Raw genomic sequence first — 23,163 nt, forward strand, 5'->3', positions numbered from 1 at the left:
GCCCCACTGTATAAGGTTATGACCAACACAGCAACTGATATCAGGTAACTACCAAGACATACCTTCTTCTAGGCTTTTCTAGGTATTTTTGTTTATTTGAAAGATTGATAGATCAGAGGGTCAGGGGTTGTGTTTTATTGTAAGTATCTGTTCCAAATTTCTGGACATTTTCAGTTCAAAAAAAAAAGAATAAAAGTAAAAGAAAGATAGGAAAGAAAAGGAAAAAGAAAGGAAACCTCTTAAAAGGCAAAATGGGGCTAATAATAACCAGGTCCTAAAGTGATTATCAACATATCAAAAATAACTGCTTCTCCTTTATTCAGTAGCATTAATCTTGAGGCACCTACATTTCTGTGGAATCTCCCTAATGGCTTGCCTTGATTCTCTTGCTGGGCCATCCATAAATAGGGTGGCTTCCAAAGCGATACCCAGATCCTCAATAGCTCTCAGTAATTGGTGTTGGAATTCAGTGGAGACATTAGTTTATGGTCTTCAAATCGCATCTTCTAATAAAGTGGCCAGGAAGGAGGCAGCCTAGCATGATCTGGTAACCAGAGATTGAGGTGCCCTCACCAGCCAGCATTGTCATAACCTTCACAGGGTTATCCTAAAGGCTCTAGAAAACAATGACAATTGTGCGGAACCTAAATGAGTGTAAAAACTCACTTTTATTCTAAAATTTGTTAGTTTTTGCAGTGACTTTGGAAAGGATTTTAGTGCACATGAAGACAGAGGAGCTTAAGTTGGAGAATTCTCATCATTATCAATAATCTAGCAGTGATTACTTCATTTTCTTGGACTTTGTAATAGACAACTTTGAGGGAGGCTGCCTGCATACAATAACCCCTGATGTCTAATAATCGAAGCCGTGTTTATATTTGGAGCCCTGTCACTCTGAGGAGAGCTGATTGGACCAGAGGTGGATACCTGACTCTCATTGGATGAGAGTGTCTGTCCTGGGAATTTGGAATTGGGACTCAGAGACAGCCAGTCAGTGTGTGTGAGTTGCTGGTACTGCCATCAGGTCAACATGGGGGCCGTAGAATGATCACCCTCTGCTGGGAATGCAGAGAACTCTGCAAATTTGGTCTGCAGAGAGTGCAGAGAAAGGAGGTTTATTTAAGCAGAGCAGATTCCTAGCGAGAATCTAGAGACTGGGGGTGGAGGGAGCGTCCAGACCTGATTCCCAGCAGCTTTCCAGTCTCGGTTCTTGTTCCTCTGAAGGCCTGGCCCGACTCCTTGCCAGGCTGCATGAGAAAACCTTTCCATCCTTTGTTAAATTCCCCACTCACCTCGCCCATCCCTCCTCACCTTACAAAACTTGAGTTAGCTCCTGTAAGCTGTTACATGCGATCAGAGTCTTGACAGGCTGATTACAGAGATGGTCACGTAAACAAATACATGGATGTTCATAGTTACTCTTCAGTGCCTGGAGAGGTTTGAGTTGGGAGTGAACCTCAGAGATCTCTTAGTCCTCTCCTCTCATCAGACAGATGAAGAAATGCAGACTATAGATGCGAAGTGATTACCTAGGGTCACACAGCCAGTCCTCAGGGCAGCCAGTGCTCTTTCTAGGCTGACTCCCTAGTGACCTAGTGACTGCTATCCATCCATTCACCCACCCAGTAAATACATAGAGAACAAGTTCCTGCTATATGACAGGTCTTAAAATATGTGCTTTCTGTGTATCGATTCTCTGTTGTAGTTAACAAACCACTCTAAACTCAGTGGCTTCAACCATTCACTTATTATCTCTCCAGGTTCTGGGAGTTAACTAGACTCCACTAGATGGTTCTTACTCAGGGTCTTTCATGTGGCTGCAGTCAGATGTTTTGTTTTGTTTTTTAATATTTTTATTGGTTTTTTTTTTTTAGAGAGAGATGAAGGGATGGGGAGAGAAAAAGGGAAACATCAATGTGAGAGTGGAACATTGAGACCAAGCCCACAACCCATCATGTGCTCTGACCAGGAATGAAGCCAGCCACCTTTTGGTGAATGGGATGATGCCCAACCAACTAAGCCATAATGGCCAGGGCCTGTGCTTTCTATTTTTTTAAAACAAACTGTGTGGTAGGATCAAAAATCTTTATGCTTATTTTCACTTCATTCCATGGGATTCCCCATCTGAAGGCCCCTTGGCTAGCCCATCATCAGAGCAAGTTCATCCGGGAATCTCCCAGAGTATGCTCCCATCATGTAGTCTCTGTGTCTCTCTCGTGACACTCTTTTCTACTATCTGTGATAATCCTCTCATATCCTGTCTCCTTTGGGAGCCCTTTATAATCAGGGACTATGTCTGAATCACTTTTACTTCCTAGCACAGAATCTACCACAAGCTGTGTCTTCAGTAAATGGATGCTATTCTAAAGAATGTATTTCACTCCCTAGAATCTCAAATGGGAATTGTGATCTCGTGTGTCTGCTTTTCCCTGGATTCCTGAGGTCAGACCTAATTGGGGATGAAGAGATAGGGATCCAAGCTCGGAGCCCCAGCAAACCCTTCTCCCCATCACAGCTCCTCCCAGCCCTATCCTCCCTGCCCTGCTGGGTCAGCTCACATTTCCTGAAGCCCAGCTCTAGCTCAGCTCTTCCAATGTCTGCACAGGTGTATTTTCTTACTATTCTTCTGTTTCCCGCTCCTCTCTATTCCTCCCCTCCCCGAAATGCCTGTGCATTCCAGCAAGAGGACAGGAAGTCTGGGCTTTCTCTCCCTCTCCACTCTGCTCTGGGTCTTGCCCACTCTGCCTGATAAGAGACAGAGGACTGGCCGCCGCCCCCCCCCCCCCCCCCCGGCCTGCCCATTTTGATCTCTCTCCCAAACTCCTTCAACACTCAACCTCTTGACCACACACTTAGCTTTAACTCTCACTCTGACTTGTACTTTCAAATTAGATTCTGGAATATTTCCTCCTTTCTTCAAGATCTTAAGGCGTTCCTGAAGGATAGAGACCATATTTCCTCCTTTGCAAAAGTCCCATGAATTGCTAAGTGTCACGTCCTTTGCAAGTCCTTCTCTGTTACCCCAGGTTTAGAAGCGGGTTACATGTCCTCTGTCACCCTGAATATACCCAGCTCATAATGATTGTTTCTTTACATGTTTCATTCCATAGCCAGGATGCAAGACCTTTCAGCACAGGCACATAAATCCGTTTGCTCTTTTATTCGTTAAATATTTTGGGCATCTCTCCACAGCAAACCTGTGCTAGGTTTAAGGTGCTGTAACGATGAAAAAAGGCCTGGTCACAGTCTTGTGTGTTTGATTGTTGCCTCTTGCTGCTAAGAAAATAGTATCCACTTCAGTTGTCATCTCCAAATTACTCAATACTTTTCTGTGTTCTTGAAAAACCAGTAGCGTTTTTAGACAAAAAATAATGTCTAATTTTTGAGGAATTTGGTTTAAAATTTGAGGACAGAACCACCCCGTTCATAACAGAATATTCAGGTGACAAGGATTTCTCCCATGCATTACCCCGCTACTGGGAGATCTGAGGTGTGGCCAAGTCAGCAGATTCTTTCAAATTTCAAAACACAAATCTTGCACAGTGAATGGAGATGAGAGGAAAGACTGGTGTGTGTGCCCTTGCATGTTTCCTGAAGTTTATATTCTGGGAAAAGCTGAACTGGAATGTTGGGCTCAGTGAAATCAAGTTGGAATGCTGATTGGCGCACAAAGGGATTTGTTTCCCGTTCAATCAAGATGTGACTTTAGAAAACTGAGATGGTGGAACTCTGTGGTCCCTATAGGCATAGACATTCCCTGGCCAGAATGGCAAACTTGTCTTTTGAAAGCCACTGGGCTCCATTTAGAGCATCAAACACTGGAGAATTTATTATGACTGGACAAAAGCCGCTGCCTCACGGAGTCAGGACAGGATAGTGAAAATACACAGTGACTTCTTTGAAGGCCCTGAGTGTAGCTTGGTTCTTCCTCCCACCAGACTCCCTGAGCAGGGCTGAAAGCACGACTGTTACCTTTGCATGAGGCAGAAGCATCCACGGGCTTCTCTAGTGAGCATCACGCATCATGCCGATGCTGAGGCGTCTCCTACCCACAGTATTGAAATCACAGCGATGACTTATGATGTGTTCTGTTTGCATTGGCCCACAGCCCAAACCAGAAATGTATCTCAGGCTTGGCCTTCTAGATATTATCTCCAGTCATTTAAAAGTTCATTATGCAAACCCACTCATCCTGTCCCGCTATAGTTAAGGTCTGTCAGCATTTTACAAAGGCTTATAACTCAATCATAAAGGGGGAGAATGCAGTTTTCAGGTTGCAGTGTGGCATGCAGGGCCTCAGCCCAAGAGTCAAAAGAGTTGCTTTTTTGTTGTTTTTAAGTTAGAACCTTACTGAGTTATAGTGAAGCAAAGTACTAGCTTGTGCTTTTTCTGGTCTTATTTGGCTAGATTTTCCAGGGTTGGGAAGTGACTCCTTCAAAGGTAGATGTATCCTCTTTCAAGAATATAGGCCCATGGATTTACTCATCAGACTAGTATTCAGCTGAAGATGGTGGCTTTGTGGGAAAAAAATCATTATAAAGTTAGGATGGGTGAAGATCAAGGGAGTCAGAAATAAGTTTGGAAATATTTCTCTAAGATGCGGGGACCAATTTTCATGCCAATCTGTGTCCTTTTGAATTTTATTTTCAAGAATTTTATGTCAAAATCAAGTCATTATCCTGATGGGTGTGTTTCTGCTCATAATTTCTAAATACAGTAATCCCCCCTTAAACATGGAGGGTATGTTCCAATACATGGATACCGGAAACTGCAGATAGTACTGGACCATACATATATATAGTGCTTTTTCCTGAACCTACATACCTTTTTCACTTAAAGGAAGTACTTTAAGGTTACTTTTTAACATATTTGAATTGCCAGCACCACCACTCTTGTGCCTTGGGCCATTATTAAGTAAAATAAGGGTTATTTGAACTTAAGCACTGCAATACTGCAGCAATATTGCAACAATACTGATAACCAAGGGGGTGACTAAGTGACTACCGGGGGTGGTTAGCGCATATAGCATGAATACACTACACAAAGGAATGATTCCCGTCCTGGGTGGGACTGAGCAGGGTGGCATGAGATTTCATCACACTACTCAGGGTGGTGCACAATTTAAAATTTGTGAGTTGTTTGTTTCTGTAATTTTCCATTTAATTTTTTCAGACCACAGTTGACCACAAGTAACTAAAACTGTGGAAAGCAAAACCACGGATCAGAGGGGACTACTGTATTCTTATTATGACTAAATTTAAATAACACATGCACACATGATAAACGTGAAGTACCAAAATGATACCAAATAGTAAAAACAGTTGAAAAAATGTTAATAAATTGGATACTAAAATAAATCACAAAAGTTTATAACTAGAAAAAAGGTTCCTGAATAACCTTGTTGGCAGTTGCCAGTGATCCAATTAGATAACCTGCTCTTGGAGTAAAAATAAGGGCTGGTAAAGATCATCTGGATAGTTTCAGGTGAGTTGCTCATGGAAGAAGTTCTTAATGACAGCAAGGTATAAAATAGTAGAATGAGAAGGGACAAGTTGGGATGGGTGTCGGGTAGAACTGGGTTCCAATCCCAGCCACGATGAGCCTAGCTATGCTAAAACCTCTATAAGCCCGGGCATCTTCCTTAAAATAGGGATACATCACAGAGTTTCTAGAAAGGTTAAAATGCAGTAATATATGTAACTGACTGATGGAGTCAGTGTTCAACACATTATTTCCCCTCTCCTACCTTTATTAATTATTGCGGGGACTCAAAGCAATCTAAGTGTTGAAGGTCAGCCGCTCTGTAGATCTTAACTACTTAGAAGGAAAAACTAATTTCCCTGCTTTTAAGAGTCCATTTACATACAATTGGCCTACTTATAAAAATGACATATTCATTAAAACAAGTCTCTAGGTAGCGAAGTTTTCTTAAACTCCTTTGTGTTGCTATGTGTACTTACTGTGCTTCCTAAGGAAAGACCTACAAAGGCAGTTGTCTTTGCCCATTAATCCAGATTTATAGGGGGTTTGCTCCAAGTGCACATTTGCCGAACCCTTTCTGATGTATGTGCGCTTCCTCCCCAAAAAGGAGCTACATTATTGACTGTTTGTTGTCTTTGGTCCTGTGGACACAATTTAAACCCACTCTTGTTACTCAGAGGTCACCATCCTGAGCTCAGCTTGGCACATTAGGACTTGAGCTCTCAAGAAAATGTGAGTGTGAGGCCAGGACCCAGCCCAGCCCAGCACAGCACTTCATTTCTTTTGATGTTTATGGGATGCCCATGACAGCTTTGCCCAACCAGGAAATGTTTACTTTCATCGAGCCATCTCTCTACTTAATTAAGGACATAGGTTCAAAACTGGGGAGTTTAAGGCAGAAGTTTGAGTTGGAGAAGTGGTTCCACTCTTTATCACTAATATGACCTTAGGCAACATGCTTAATGACTCAGACTTGATTTCTGCTTCTGAACAATGGGGATTGTAGTGGAGAATCCTCCTAGAGATTTTTTAGCAATAAAAGCTGGGCTCAACAGGAAGCCAGGCAAGAATCGGTGGTCAGGAAACCGTAGCTATGACTTTAGCCAAGTGTTCTCTTGTTGACTACGCAGGAGAATCATTTGACGACCGTCTAAAAAAATGCTTATCCTGAACTGCACCCAGGGTCAATTAAATTAGGATCCCAGGTATCACTGTTTTGTTTTGCTCATTCCCCAGACAATAGTGATGTTCAGGGAGGGTTGAAAATCTCTGGCCCTAGCTTATGATAACTCCCTGTAGTGAATGCTTTGAGGTTCCAAGGATGAGCTATCTTATTTAACCTTCACAACATCACTACTGGGTACTTATAATTATTAACTCACTAGAGGCCCAGTGCACGAATTTGTGCACCTTGAAAGGAACTATGGGCCATAAGGCTATGGTGGGCACAGGGGCAGGTCTTGGCCCATCATCGCACCCCTGTCCGACCCCTCCTCCACAGTCCCCAGTCCCCTCTCTGCCAGCAAACCCACTCCCACCGCCGCTCCCACACACTGACAGCGCTGGCCCTGCTCGCACCCACTGATGGCACGGAGCAATTGGGGCCGACACCGTCAGTGGGTGCAAGCGGCAGCGGCTGCCACAATTGCACCTCAGGAGCAGGGGGAGGTGGAGAAGCCCTCAGGGGCAATCGGACTGGTGCTAGGCACTGGCAGCAGGTGCTAACAGGGCTGGCACTGGCAGCAGGTGCGAGTGCCAGGTGGGACTGTGGCACACGAGAGCAAAGAATTTTCAGTAACCACCAGAGGCTCGCCCGGATGACAGCAACCAGCGCCCTGCCTTGGTCTGGCACCCCTACTGACCTGCTCCACCATCCTGCCGCAGCCGATGCCCACCATGTTCCATGCTCTGTGGCCTGCAGCTAACGCCCTCCATGGTCCATGCCCGCCCCCTGGTGGTCAGTGCACATCATAGCGACCGGTTGTTCAGTTGTTCTGCCATTCGGTCTATTTGCATATTAGGGTTTTATATATATAAATTTTGTGGTTGAGGAAAATGAGACTTAGAGATGTTAAATAACACCAAGTGAGAGATGGTACTCAGATAGGAAGCCAAGCTATCCAATTTCAGAACTATGTTCTTAATGCCCCTGCTGCCTCCATTAACATGAATAGTGCCAGTGGGAACTAAGGTCCAACAAGTGGGGTCACCCAGTGGCCTCAGGCTCTCTCCATACCTTCAGCTTACTGACCTGCTCTCCGTGTGTTCAGAACTTCCCAGCAGCCCCACGTCAGATAACAAACTGTGGTTATTCAGAAGTCCCTTGCTATTTCCACTGATTTTTATTAAATGCAGCTTGTGGCTCAGGCTCAAGAATGCACAAGCTGATTTAGATTACGTTTTGCATTGAGTTTATTAAGATAAAAAATATTTCCCGAGATAGTGAGTCAGAAGTATTTATGGTGAAGTGTGCTGAAAGTGAATGCAGGTTGATAGCGTGAACAGAATGTTCTCTCAAAGTCAAATGTGATGACCTAACTGTGTTTGGCAGCCTTCCTTTATGTTTAGCTAAGCATTTTATTTCATGTCGGGAACCTCCTCCCTCCTCTGAAAAGGATCAGTCCTGTAGGAGACGAGGATTTTGGCATGCTCCTCTTTGATACTGAGACCCAGGCCCTGAGCCTAATTGTAACTGGCTCCCCGGCTGACTGGCTGGGTTGCCATGGCAAAGGACTGTTAAACTCTTTATATCTCAGTTTCTCTCACCTGTCAAAACGGGAATATAACTCTTGGCCCCGCCTCTCTCCCTGAGGAGAGTGGGAGGGCACTTTGAAAATTAAGTAATAAATGTTGGGAGGGATTTGTAGATGTGACGTCTTGTCAAACGAGTAAGTAATAAATGGGGTGTCGCCGAAGCTCATTTGCCCAAAATACACTTGAGCCTTCCATTTACTTAATCAACCAGCATTTATTAAATGCCTATGAAGTTCCCAATAACACATGGAGTGCTGAGGAAAATACAAAAAGGAAAAAAAGAGGAAATAGAGTCTCAATTCCCAGAGCGCTCATAAACTTCTTTTTTCTCACAGTTCACTTTTTAGGTTGATTAAGCGTCAGTATGAACGTTGCCTGGGCTGTATTTAAAAAGCTCATTCTCGATGATGACTTCCAGTTACGTCATATGTGACTAGTAGTGATTTAGTTGTTCTCAGCACCAGCGGGTATTGTCACGTGCTGGAAGGACTCATAAAAAGAGCAAGGCTATTCTCTAGTTCTGGTTAGAGGTGGTGGTGGACAATGAGAGACAGTCTGGGTTTATAGGGAAGCAGTGCATTGGCTAACAGTATGGTCTTTTGTGTCTACAGGTCTGGGTCTGGGTCCTGGCTCTGCCACTTTCTAGCTGCATGACTTTGGGCAATCACTTAATCTCTCTGCATCTCCTTTCCTTATCTCGAAAGTGAGGGTAATGATAGTATCTAACTCATAGGATTGTTTTCAAGATTAAATAAATTAATACATACAAGGCACTTAGAATGGTGTCTGGTACCTCATAAATGCTCAAAAATGTTAGCCATCATCATCATCAACACTTTCTGTAGGTAATGGAGAAGATGGTAGCAGTGAAAGAATACTGTCATTTCATTTTTCTACATTATAAAAATATCAAGTCTCTTTTTATTAAGTCCCAAATGTTTGCCCAGATCTACCACAATCACTTAGGATTACTCCCAAATCCAAAGCTGCGTATTCAGAAATAGAAAACAGGTCATACAAGCCTCTCTCTGACTTACGGTGCTCAGGACTAAACAATTTTGTTCTGAGAGCCTCACACTAGACTAGGACTGAGAGGAGCAGAGAAGGTGTTTTGTTTTTTGTTTTGTGGGAGGCAGCAAAAGTTATGCTCAGACACAGTTGGTTGTCTTTGCTTGCAATTTAGCACAGATTTGCTGTGGGGATTATAATAATTTTACAAGCCGATAGCATACAGGATAATATCTCTTAATGAGCAAAATCCTATATAATAAAAGCCTAATATGCTAAGTGTCTGGTCGTCCCATTGGCCATTCAACCAATCAAAGCATAATATGCTAATGATATGCTAAGGTGGCTCAACCACTCGCTATGACGTGCACTGACCACCAGGGGGACGATACTCCTATAGGTAGGTTAGCTTGCTGCTGGGGTCCAATTGGGACTGAATGAGATGGGCCAGACATGCCCTGGAGCCCTCCCGTGGTCCCTCCCCGATTGGCCAACCTCCCATGTCCCTCCCTGGCCCCAATAGTGCACCGGTGGGGTTCCTTGGGCTGGCCTGTGCCCTCTCACTATCCAGGACTCCTTGGGTTTGTTGGAGAGCTGGTTTCGGCCCACCGGCAGAATGACCAGTCGCTATGATGCACACTGACCACCATGGGGCAGATGCTCAACACAGGATCTGCCCCATGGTGGTCAGTGCACTCCCACAGGGGGAGCGCCACTCAGCCAGAAGCTGGGCTCATGGCTGGCAAGCACAACAGCAGTGGTGGGAGCCTCTCCTGCCTCCGCAGTAGCACTAAGGATGTCTGACTGTTGGCTTATGTCCGACTGCTGGCTTAGGCCTGCTCCCCATGGAGAGGGCCTAAGCCAGCAGTCGGACATACCCCAAGGGCTCCTAGACTGCAAGAGGGCACAGGCCCGGCTGAGGGACCACCCCCCCCCCCACCCCGAGTGCAAGATTTTTGTGCACCAGGCCTCTAGTAAAGAAATAACATATTCCAAATAAATGACAGATTAATTACACTATTGTTCCAGGCAAGGGGAAGTGAAGGAATAAAGTCCAAGTTTAATATGAGGTGCACCTTTTCATAGGAGGTGGCACTGGGGAGAGTAGGCAACCAACCAAAGAGCTGGTTTCCGGCTGCCAGCGCAAAAGTAAAAGTCCCCTGTTCCTAGAGCACATTGCTAGGGAACAAAGACGCCTGTGTTGGGAGGCTGCTGATCTCTTTCTCCAGGCCTCTGCAGGGTTCATCACCACTGTCTGCATGCAGTGCCTTGCCAAGACAGGAGCGAATTCCCAAGGGTCTACTGAGCGTTTTTAGGTTTCACCCAAACCAAAACTCTCCAGCAGTCCTCACAAGCTCTCAGTATTTATAGTCTAAATGTCCCTTTGCCCTTGTTTCTTCTCCACATGTTCTTCCCATGCTCCCCCCGGGGCCCCTCCACAGCTCTGCTGCTGACTGCTTATCAAGGACAACAGATGTCGAATGATGACATCCTGGCATGACTTCCTTCATTCTTATATCAAAGCAATGTGGGATGCTGACATACTGATACCACTTACTTCATTCTTCTATCAAAGCAACTTTTTTTTCTTTGTCATAAACAACTTGAATTAAAACAACGTCACTTAAGTCACAAACAACTGGATTTGAAATTGAACCTATTACATACACAACAAAAGGGCAGCTGTGGAGTATGATGGAAAGAGCACTAAGCTTGGAAGCCTGACCCTGGCTTTGCCTTCTCCTAGCTGGGATAGGTCTGGGATAGGTCCTCTGAACCACAGTTCACCCATCCCAACTGTGCAAAAGCAATGGTAGATAAAAGTGCTGGCGTCTTAGCACAAATCAAGATAGTGGTAACAAACTAACAAATTATGCTAGAAGTCGTATTCTCCACCATCATGCACTTCATTTTTTAAAGCCAACCGTACTTAAGACGGTCTTTGATGAGGTAGTAAAAATCACTAACTTGATTACATCTTGACTCTTCGGTACATGTTTTTAATATTCCCCTTGTTGAAATGGGAGGTGTACATAAGCACTCCCTCTCACTGCGGAAGTACTATAGTTGTCACAAAGAAAAGCGTTTGAGTTGTGAGCTGAACTGCTCATTTTTTTACTTGAATGACTGACATTATTCTTGAATATTCTTGAAAATGAGCAAAATGAACCTGCCATATTAAATAAACAGGAAATGATGTTAATTGCCAACAATAAAATTTGAGCTTCCAATAAAAAATTAAATTTGGGAAAACATTTAGCATCCACCATGAGTTTGACAGCTTGCCAATCTTTACTGAAGAGCTTGGTGGTGATATTATTAAATACATTTTTTCTATATTGTATGATCACATGTGTCCATATTTGGAAGATCTACATAACTCATTGAGTCAATGTTTTCTAAATGGGCAATGCATAGTGTTTCAAAATCATAGGTGGGTAAAAGATCTTTAAAGAGCAGGATAAGCCAATTCACTTAAGTGTAACAGATTATGAAAAGTTCTTTGCTATGGCTTCAGATTTCACATTGCAACGAACTTTTAAGAAGCTACCACTTGTCGAATTTTGGTGTTGTATCAAAAAAGGATATCCTAAATTATCTGAAAAGGCTATTCAAAGACCTCTCCCCTTTTCCAACTGTGAGAGGCCATATTTCTTTCATACACTTCAACCAAAATGACATATCTCAACAGACTAAATGCAGAAAGAAGAGACTCCAACTGTCTGCTTTTAAGCCCAATAATAGATTTACAACAATATAAAACAATGCAACTCTTCTTACAATTGTATTTTTCACTAAAATATATTTATGTTAACAAGTAATAAACTTATTTTTAACTTTTTAATAAATTAGTAAATAAATATTTAAAATTTATCTCTTTGAAGCATTCAATATTTTAAAGAGTATATTGGCATCCTGAAACTAAAAAGTTTGAGAATTTCTGTCCAAAAACATGGATGCTGCAGTTAAAAATGATTTTTAAAAATAGACTTTTCTAATCATTTTAGTTTCACAGCAATATTAAAAGGAAGATACAGAGATTTCCTCTATACTCCCTGTCCCCACAGAAGCATTGCCTCCCCAATTATCAACATCACTCACCAGAATGGTACATCTGTTGAAATTTATGAACCTACATTGACACATCACCGTCACCCAAATACCATAGTTTCCATTACTGCTCACTCCTGGGGTTGTATAGAATGATATGTGCATAATATGTGCCCACTACTATAGTACCAGACAGAATATTTTCACTGCCCTAAAAAATCCTCTGTGCTCCAACTATTCATCCCACCTCCCCTCCACCCCCACCCCCTGGAAACTCCTGATCTTTTTACTGTCCTCATCATTTTGCCTTTAACAGAATGTCATGTAGTTGAAATTATACAATATGTAGCCCTTTCAGATTGGCTCCTTTCACTTAGTAATATGCATTTAAGTTTCCTTCATGTTTTTTCATGGCTTAATAGCTCATGATGACTATTAAGTGATGAATAATATTCTGTTGTCTGGATGTACTAGAGTTTGTCCTTTCACCTACTGAAGGACATCTTGGTTGCATGCAGGTTTGGGCAGTTAAATGAATAAAGCTACAAACAGCTGTGTGTAGGGTTTTGTGTGAACATAGTTTTCACCTCCTTTGGGTAAATACCAAAGAGAAATATTTCTGGATCAAAGGGTAAGAATATGTTTAGTTTTGGAAGAAACTGCCAAATTGTCTTCCAAAGTGGCTGTGTCATTTTGCATTCCCACCAGTAAAGAGTGAGAGTTTCTGTTGCTCCATGTCTTGGTCAGCATTTGGTATTGTCAGTGTTCTGGATTGTGGCCATTCTAATAGGTGTCTGGTGGTATCTCATTGCTATCTTAATTTGTATTTCCCCGATGACATATGATGTGGAGCATCTTTTCTAGGCTTATTTGCCATTTTTATAACTTCTTTTGTGAGGTGTCTGTTAAGTTCTTTTTTAAAAAAAAAAATCAGATTATTTGTTTGCCAATTATTGAGCTTTAAGAGTTCTTTGTATATTTTATATAACACTCCTTTATCAGATGTGTCTTTTACAACTATCTTCTCCCAGCCTGTGGCTTGTCTTCTCATTCTCTTGGCATTGCCTTTTTAAGAGCAGAAGTTTTTAATGAAGTTTAGCTTATCAATTATTTCTTTCGTGGGTCATGTCTTTGGTGTCGTATCTAAAAAGTCATCAACATACACAAGGTCATCTAGGTTTTCTCTTATATTATTTTCTGGGAGTTGCTTTAAAAATATTTTTATTGATTTTTTGTGAGAGAGGAAGGTAGAGGGAGAGAGAAACATTGATGTGAGAGCAGAATATTGATTGGCTGCCTCCTGCATGCCCCCTACTGGGGATTGAGCCTGCAGTCATGACCAAAACATTCTAGATGCCTGCCCTTATGGTCATGTAGTCCTGCAGAGCAGACAGCCACTTAAAAAGCCATCCCAGTTTAGGGGTCAAGAAAGGACAAAAGAACAATGGGAGGTACAGTATGGACCTACCCTAGGATGGGTAGTCAGGAAAACAAAATCAAAGGAAAATCCATATACATAAAAACGGACCAATTTTTAAAAATTAAACTTAATTTTTAAAAAATTAGTTATTTTCTCAGCAACTGGATTCCACAATTAATATCAGTATGATGTTTAAAATGTTATATTATTGAAGAACTAGAGGCCCAGTGCACAAAATTCGTGCACCGGCTAAGTCTCAGCCCATCTTGCACCCTCTCCAATCTGGGACCCCTCCGGGAATGTTCGACCCCTGTGGGATCAGGCCTAAACCAGCAGTCAGACATCCCTCTCACAATCCAGAACTGCTGGCTCCTAACCACTCGCCTGCCTGCCTGCCTGATTGCCCCTAACTGCTTCTGCCTGCCAGCCTGATCACCCCCTAACCGCTCCCCTACCAGCCTGATTGACACCTAACTGCTCTCCTGCCAGCCCGATCGCCCCCAACTGCCCTCCCCTGACAGCCTGATCGCCCCCAAATGCCCTCCCCTGCCGGCCATCTTGTGACAATGTGGGGGTGGCCATCTTGTGATGCAAGGGCATGAGGGTCAATTTGCATATTACCTCTTTATTATATAGGATAAGCTTAAATAAAATTTATTTCATTATTAAAATGTTTACTGTAGTAAAACATAAAAAGAAGCCAATGCAAAAGGTACATATGTTATGATTCCATTTATTTGAAATTTTAGAACAGGAAAAATTAGTCTTTGATGATAGGAAATCAGAGTTTTGGTTGCCTGGAATGGGGGCAGAGGAGTGGGTGGGAGCAGGGATTAACTACAAAGGATCTTGGGGTACTTTCTGGGATGTTGAGGAAGTTCTCTATCTTTTCCAAATATGTTTTTATTAATTTTTAGAGAGAGAGAGACAGGAAGAGGGAGAGATAGAAACATCAAGAAACATTGATTGGCTTCCTCCTGTACGCCCCCTACCAGGCATGTGCCCTGACCCGGAATCGAACTGGTGACCTTTCAGTGCAATAGATGATGCTCAACCAACTGAGCCACACCAGCTAGGGCTGTTCTACATTTTGATAGGGACGTTGGTTACATGAGTACATGCATTTATCTGTACTCAGAGAACTGTATAACTAAAATCTGTATATTTCCTAGAATGTAAATTATTTCTCAACTAAAAATTAAATGCATAGAATTTTATATATTGTAATGTGTTACAGTTGATATAAGTAACATTATGGAAATATGCATTCCTTGGTCACTTTGCCTGCCAGTGACCTGGCTTTCACAACCTTTATGTCATCTCTGGTGGAAGATTTCTGACATCTTCCTGATCTTATGCCATGTGAATATACGCAGGTCCTCTAATAACTTCGTTTCATTCAACATTGTTTCATTTATATGTTGCTAAGATGCCTTGGGAACTTAACTCTTGTTTAGCTCAATTAGCCTGTGGTAAAATTCGTTTAGTTATATGTTGTCTTTCTTAAAGTTGCAGAATGTATCCACAACATTAAGTGACTTACTATAAATGACGTTGCTTCTGTTTTTCCAGTTTTTCATGCTTTATTTCTTATCAAAAGTGGACAAGCTGGAAGGATCTTTGCCACAGTGTTAAGAATGGTGTTATTTTGGGGTGAGGAGATATTAGGTGAATTTTACTCCTTTTTCTTCACTGTATTGTTTGAGTCTATAACAAGGATCATGAGTTTTGTTTTGTTTTTTAATGCTCTCAACACAAAAGCTCCTTTTGTCTTGTCCTGGAAAGTACGTTTCTTCTTGGGTACTGTATAGTCATTTGAAAACTGGGGTTTATACCATGGTTAGGAACACATTTCCTCCCAGGCAGCGGGCCCTGTGAGCGATTGTTAATGGTCATGGGATCTCGGTAAATGGATGCTTTCCTGCCTCTTCTGTCTCCGCCATACCGCTCCTGTTCAGTCTCTCTGTGGTGCTGGGGCACCGTGCTGTGGATTTGGGGTACTTGGAGGTGCTCTCCAGCTGCCTGCGCCTCTCACCTGCCTCCTTGCCCTGTGCTCACAGATTCTTACCTGACCCTCGATGAACCCATGAATAACATCACCACTTCCCTGGGGCAGACGGCCGAGCTGCACTGCAAAGTCTCTGGGAATCCGCCTCCCACCATCCGCTGGTTCAAAAACGACGCGCCTGTGGTCCAGGAGCCCCGCAGGATCTCCTTTCGGGCGACCAACTATGGCTCTCGGCTGCGGATTCGAAACCTGGACACCACCGACACGGGCTACTTCCAGTGCGTGGCGACCAACGGCAAGAAGGTGGTTTCTACCACCGGAGTCCTGTTCGTCAAGTTTGGTAAGCAGCCTCCTACCTGGGAGGGCCTTTGGCCCTCAACCTCCATGGGGGTCCCCAGTGGGGGGAGGGAGCACATACTGAGAATGTCCTGTGTGCCCAGCAACCCTAACTCTGGCACCATTGCACCATTTTACAAATAAGTCAGAAGGCCCAGTAGTTACCTACCGGGCTCAGGGTTGCCCAGCTAAGTAACCACCAGAGCAGGAGTAGAATCCAGGTCGGGCTGAGTCCCCAGCCCCTCCTCTGTGGCCGTGAGAGGGAAGTGGGGCAGGTTTGCAGCACACGTGCTCTTTTCTGTCCAGGGGCCATCAAAGGCCCCTGCTGGTGCAATCAGTGTCGGGGTACAAGCACTCAGCCTCCCACTGGAAACTCCCTGCGTCCTGCGAGGACGCCTACTCCACGGACTCATTTTTCAGCACTTGTCTTAGCATTTGCCCTCAACCGTGGGGTATAGACAAGTTCTCACCGGTATGCTATTTTGTAGAGGTGGTTGGGGGGAGGGAGCGCGACTGGAGCAAGATAAGAAATCCCAGAAAAATAAGTATCCCTTCAGGAGGTTTGAGAACTTTAATCTGCAGCGGGTTGCCTGCACCCATGCCCGAGGGCCAGTAACCCAGCCTGACAGTTTCCTTTGTTTTTCTTTCATTTCCTCAGGCCCCCCTCCCACCGCCAGTCCGGGATCCTCGTGAGTACTTTTATCTCCTCCCTCCTTATGTCTAAGTGTTTCTCCAGAGATTTCTAGGGCAAAGGCAGTGTTGTCCACTGCCTGGGCCAAGACAGTGTTTCCAGATTTCATTCCGTTTGGCCCTGCCCTCATTCCATTTTGCTTTGTCTCTGATATGAAGATTCACAGGAGACTAGCATTGGCAGTACTCTCAGGCGTGGTGGTGTTGATTCTGAATGATCAAAGCAAAAATCTACTTACATTTACTATTTGAAAATTAATCTAACATTATTTACAACAGTGAGTTTTGTAAAATGAAGCCAACAAGTGATACGGTGCTGTCTTAAGAACTCATACCCTGGCCTTTAGTGTAAAAGGGCCTATTCTAGGTTTCTGTAAGCATGTGCTGTGGGCATTTAACGGGTCAACCATTAGGTGATTACTTTATTTTTTATTCCCTTTAAAGAACTCAAAGGCCGAAGTTCTGACTCACATAGGGGAAGAAAGCCCTGTGCTTGGGTAGAGAGTTACATGGAGTTTGATTTATTCTGAGTCCCTTGTTAACAGAGTCCAAAGATCCAGTTTCTTTCACTGACACTATTTTTGATGCATTTGTCCATTTTTCTGGCCAAGAGATTGTCTTCTTTTGCTCCACAAGTGTCCACTTAAGGTATTTTTTTATGTGTATTTTTATTTGGCGGGAGGGTACTCATTTATTAAAGCTCTTGCTTTGCAAGAAAATATTTTTTATATTTTTAGACTTCTGAAATAAATTCACCAGGTTCTGCCACAAGAGCATCAAAACGCCTGACCTAGACTATACCCGTGGCAAACATAGCCACTTTATTTGCTCGAATCCCTTCTGTGCCACTAATTACAATGTGGGATATTTTAATATATGTGTGTGTGCCGGGGGGCCCAGTGGCCCACAATCCCATTTTTAATAAAAATAGGTAATGGGTAAAAATAAACATTGGCCATCAGCCACACTGTTCTGCTATTTTATCAGCTGGTTAAAGGCAACTGTAAAAGAAATCTTTAAAATCACGCAAGTGCTAATTGCATTCTACTTGCCCAGGTAGAAAACCTTGATTGATCTAAAATAGGTCAGAAGTTTGGTCACTCTGCGTTGCATTTCTTGAAGTTAATCTTTTTTTTTTTTTTAATGATCTCACGATTGATTGATATGTGGAATCCGTTTGAAGTCTTATTTAAACAAAGATTACAACTTTTGTTACTCACTGTAAAAATGCTTCCCACCCGGATACCTTATTTGTTCCTGTTAATCTGTGTTTCAAATGTGGTTGATAATCTGTATCCCAGGTTGATTAATGTGGTTTTCACTAATCTGCCTGTGTTACTAAGCACTGGACTTTCTGCCTGTTGTATTTGCATCAGAAAGTTCCTTTCTTTTGGAAGTTTTACTTTGCTGCCACCTTTCTGATGAACCCAGTCTATCTCACATGTTTTTTAATTTTACTCAAAGATAGTACAGAAGCTCCCCCTTATCTCTGGGGGGTACATTTCAAGACCCCCACCGGATGTCTGAAACCACAGATAGTACTGAACTCTGTAGATGATGTTTTTTCCCTAAACATACATCCTCTTTATGGCTTCTCTTTGGCATTTCCAAATTGCCAGCATCACTACTCTTGCGTTTGGGGCCATTATTAAGTAAAATAAGGGTTACTTGTTCACCAGCACTGTGATACCAGGACAATTGGTCTGATAACCGAGACAACTACGAAGTGACTAACAGGCAGGTACCATATACAACATGGATACACTGAACAAAGGTATGATTCACATCCTGGGCAGGATGGAGAGGTGAGGAATGGCGTGCAATTTAAAACTTATGAGTTGTTAATTTCTGGAATTTTCTATTTAATATTTTTGGACCGAGGTTGACTGCAGGTATCTGAAACTATAGAAAGCAAAATCGCAGATAAGGGGGGCTGACTATTAGGTACTACTTTTGTAAGCCAATGTCTACGAAGAGGGTATTGAAGTTCTTAAAGATGCTTAACCATAGCTCAAAGTATCCTTTGATGTCAGGCTGTTTTATATTAGCTGTCCACTTTTCCATCATGTTAGTCAGTGAGAGCATGAAATGCATAGCTGCCGTTTTTGCTTGGACGGAGCTTACAGTAAGATGCAATTGGCATGGGAAACTGATTGTCAGTTCAATCTTCATTCTCATTGGGGCGTTGCCAGTTGGCATTTTTATATCCTTTTTTCTCTTTTCCTTAGAAATTGATGATGTATCCTGCTTTTTTTCCTCAGCTGCCACTACTTAACCCTGTCTCTAAGAGTTTCTCTCTTCCTAAGATTAACTCCAAAATAAAATGCTAGTTCCTTTCCCTGTCTAATCTGTCCCCAACAAGAAGCCAAACCTCACGACAATGGAACAGGTAGAACATCACAAAATGACAGCCATGGGGAATATCACAACATTTAGGATTGCTCCGAAAGCCTTTGTCAAACTGCACAGTCCTTTTTCCAAGAGAGGAGTGAAGTGCATTTATAAACTTGCTCTATTTACTTGAAGGTGGCACAGCAGAGTTACTATAAGGAGATCAAATGCAAGTCCATAGCACAACCCTAACGTTTGATGAGTGAAATTTAGGTGAATGAGACATGGTGAGAGCTAAGTGCCATTTGAGGCCACAGGGCTGGCTACACCACCGCCAACTGGGAAGGGCTTGTCGCTCAGGTCTATGGCCCAGGAAGGCAAGGTATGTGAGGTACTGGTCACTCCCTGTAGGGACTGCATTAGATGTTCACACGAAGCTTCTAGGATGGCATTCTAGTTTGTAGTAGGAGCAAGTTTGAGACGTTAGTAGTTTGGCTTCTGTTCATAGCTTCAGGCTTTATTTTCTTCTGTCATTGCTGGGTCCTGGCCCACCTCGAACAATACAGGGCCTGGGGCATGAGTACAAGAGGAGGCCCACATACCACACGTCTAAATATTTAAAAGTCATAAATCACGCTGGCAAACTGTTAGATGAAATATGTTCTATCCTCCCACGCTGACAAATATACCTTCATAATGACAGAATAAAAAATACATGCAGAGTTATGGTTTTTATCTGACTGAAAGCCAGGAACTATCAAAAGATGACTTTAATCATTATTATGCATGTCTTGGTGTTCTGTTAATGGGCCAGAGATATTATATATAATTTATAGATTGTTGTATATGAGTTCCATTAAAATTTTTTTATGGCCTTCCTTTCAGCAAAATGACTACCTATGTTGTTTTACACAAAGCTTTTACATAGTGTTTTTTTCTGGGCAACAATGCCAGATTAGACAAACTTTCCTGAGTCACTGTAATTCTTACTTCTTAAAACTAATTATAATTTGGAGAAACTGCTTTCTTGAGCCAGTAGAGGCTATCATTCTCAATGAAATTCCTAAAGCAGTACTTAAATTTACTAAGAATTTTAGCAAATGAACTAAGACCTTTGTATCTCATATTTAAATGGAGTAATGGGGTCATATAATAAATAATCATTATTGTAGAATATATTACAAAGTATGATTTCATCTTAAAATCAGTATCATGTTTTACACATTATCCTGTATATGTACAAACTTAAGAGTAATGTGAATTGTTTAATGTATTAGTTTTCTAGGGCTGCCAGAATAAATTACCACAACTGAATGGCTTAAACAAAGTTATTATCTCACAATCTGGAGGCTTGAAGTGGGAGATCAAGATGTTGACACAGTTGGTGTCCTCTGAGGGTTATGAGGAAGACTCTTGTGGTGATTTGCCACCATTTTTTAAAATGTCTTTATTGGTTTGAGAGAGAGAGACAGGGAGAGGGGGAGAGAGAGAGAAACAACAAGTGAGAGAGAAACATCTATCATTGCCTCACATAACCTGGGTATGTTCCCTGACCGGGAATTGAACCACAACCCTTCTGTGCACAGGATGATGCTCAACCAACTGAGCCACACCAGCCAGCTTTCTTGGCTTGTAGAAGTATCACAGCAGTTTCTGCCTTGATATTCACATAGCCTTCTCCTTGTTTGTGCGTCTCCGAGTTTCCTCTTTTTATGAAGACACCAGTCTTATTGTATTAGGACCCATCCCAATAACCTCATTTTAACTTGATTACCTCTATAAGGACCTTATTTCCAAGTAAGGTCATATTCTGAGATACTGGGCATTAGGACTTCAACGTATGGATTTGCGGGTGGGGGGCAGGATAATTCTACCCATAACACTTAATATTGCAAAATTTTTCACATCCATGTGAAACTCTTGTAAACGTTAATTTATGAGAACTTTCAGAAACACTGGCTGCAATGTAAAGAAAAGTGGGAAGCCCAGGTGGCGTGGCTCAGTGGTTGAGCATCGACCTATGAACCGGGAGGTCTCAGTTCGATTCCAGGTCAGGGCACAGGCTCAGGTTGAGGGCTCAATCCCCAGCATGGGGCATGCAGGAGGCAGCCAATCAGCGATTCTCTCTCATCATTGATGTTTCTAGCTCTCTCTCCCTCCCGCTTCCTCTCTGAAATCAATAAAAAATATACTTTAAAAAAAAGAAAAGCAGGAAAAGCTTGGAAATATTGGGTATGATAGTTGGTTGTGTAAGAACCTATTGCATTCAAACTGGAAAATTTTGACAAATTGATTTAATTATCTGTACTCTTGTTGAAGTGCTTTTGCCACTGCTACCCTTCCTGTGCTCTGAGCATTATCCATATCCTCCACTGGCAATGGCACAACACACAAACTTTTGCAGTTGCCTTCTGATACACGGACATAGGGCAAGAGCTGTAGAGATGTGACTCCTGGGCCAGAACAGTGTTAGTCCCAGGAGTGGATGTTAAAGGTTTGGAGTATGCTGTGCCAGCACTGAGTGGCGGAGTGCCAGATCCCAGGGGCAGAGGATCCCTTTGTGCTCTTTACTCTTATTAAATTATTTGTTGTGTACTTTTTGTATGTGGGCTCCGGGCAAGAGGAGTTGTTGCTGTTCTTCTTCTTCTGTATGTGGTTTCTTCTTTGACACATATTTTCCTCTTATTATTTTTTATTATTATAATCATCCGAGTGGTTATAAAGTTGTATTTTATTGTGGTTTTCATGTGCATTTTCCTAGTGATGAATGATATTGAGCATCTTTTTATGTACTTGTTGGCCATTTATATATTGTTGGAGAAATGTTTGTTCAAATTCCTTGCCCATTTTTTTGGGATTGGGTTATTTGTCCTTTTATTCTTGAATTCTAAGAACTCTTTATATATTTTGGATGCTGTATCCTTACCCAATACATGATTTACAAATATTTTCTCTCATTCTGGGGCTTTCTTTTCTTTATATTGACAGTGTTCATTTGAAACACAAAAGTTTTTAATTTTGATGAAGTCAAATTTATTGTTTTATTTGGTTGTTTGTGCTTTTGAGAAACCATTGCCTAATCCAAGGTCACAAAGATTTACTCCAATCTCTTCTAAGAGTTTTAGTTTTATAGCAGAGATGGGTACATATAGAACATGGTAAGATGACATTTGAGGATGACTTAACACTTGGATTGCGGGAAACGAGTTAAGTCGGCTCGCGTGAATTGCGCGTACTCCGCGGGAGCCGTCTTAACTCGGTTCATATAGATTTTCGGTGGAGTGCGGGAAACGTGTAAACTCGGGCCGATTGTAACTGCGTATTACCAAATATTTGTTTGTTTGCCATTCACAAAGATACCTACCTGCGTATGCGAACCGTTTCATACCCATTGGGGTAATAGGTATCATAAAAATCCCTTGTAAGTAGAGAACACTTTATGGCGCTGGTCGAGTACAATACCGTTAGGGTACCAATGTATTGTTTTCTCATTTTATAACCGATATCCCTGGATATCTCACCATGCAAAGAGAATAGTTATTGAGAAATACTTCTTGTGTCCGGACGTCTTTAGTTTTGAGTTTTGTGAATATTATTACGTGTTTAAATATTTAAATATATTGTGATAAAGACATTCATATAGAATTTTTTAACCAAATAAAATAAAATCGTTCCGCAAAGTGTTCGCATAATAATTATTTTTTTATATCAGATATCTATCGGAGTACCGCTATTTTCAGTTAGTATTATTTTTATTTGCTTTAACCTAGAATGTCGCAGCATTCAGACTATAGTGATGATGAGTTTTGTGCAGACAAGTTGTCCAATTATTCTTGTGATAGCGATCTTGAAAATGCGAGTACAAGTGATGAAGATTCTAGTGATGATGAAGTAATGGTGCGTCCCAGGACATTGAGGCGACGAAGAATTTCGAGCTCCAGCTCTGACTCAGAGTCAGATATAGAAGGCGGGAGAGAAGAATGGTCGCATGTTGATAATCCACCGGTCTTAGAAGATTTTTTAGGGCATCAAGGATTAAACACAGATGCTGTTATAAATAATATAGAAGATGCCGTGAAATTAT

General features: G+C 42.2%; 1 protein-coding gene across 2 annotated transcripts in view; it reads left to right on the forward strand.

Moving 5' to 3' along the window:
• ROR1 (receptor tyrosine kinase like orphan receptor 1) overlaps window positions 1-23,163 on the forward strand; it is a 399,382-nt gene that overhangs the window by 249,056 nt on the left and 127,163 nt on the right. For both annotated transcript variants that reach the window (XM_070405278.1, XM_070405277.1), the window contains 2 exons: window positions 15,775-16,062; window positions 16,717-16,747. In XM_070405278.1, the coding sequence (XP_070261379.1) occupies window positions 15,775-16,062; window positions 16,717-16,747 (319 nt within the window). The remainder of the gene's footprint in view (window positions 1-15,774; window positions 16,063-16,716; window positions 16,748-23,163) is intronic.

Source organism: Myotis yumanensis, unplaced genomic scaffold (genome assembly GCF_028538775.1).
Source record: "Myotis yumanensis isolate MYYU_CA2020_CCGP unplaced genomic scaffold, mMyoYum1.0.hap1 SCAF_2, whole genome shotgun sequence".
In the NCBI taxonomy this organism is placed as follows: domain Eukaryota; kingdom Metazoa; phylum Chordata; class Mammalia; order Chiroptera; family Vespertilionidae; genus Myotis; species Myotis yumanensis.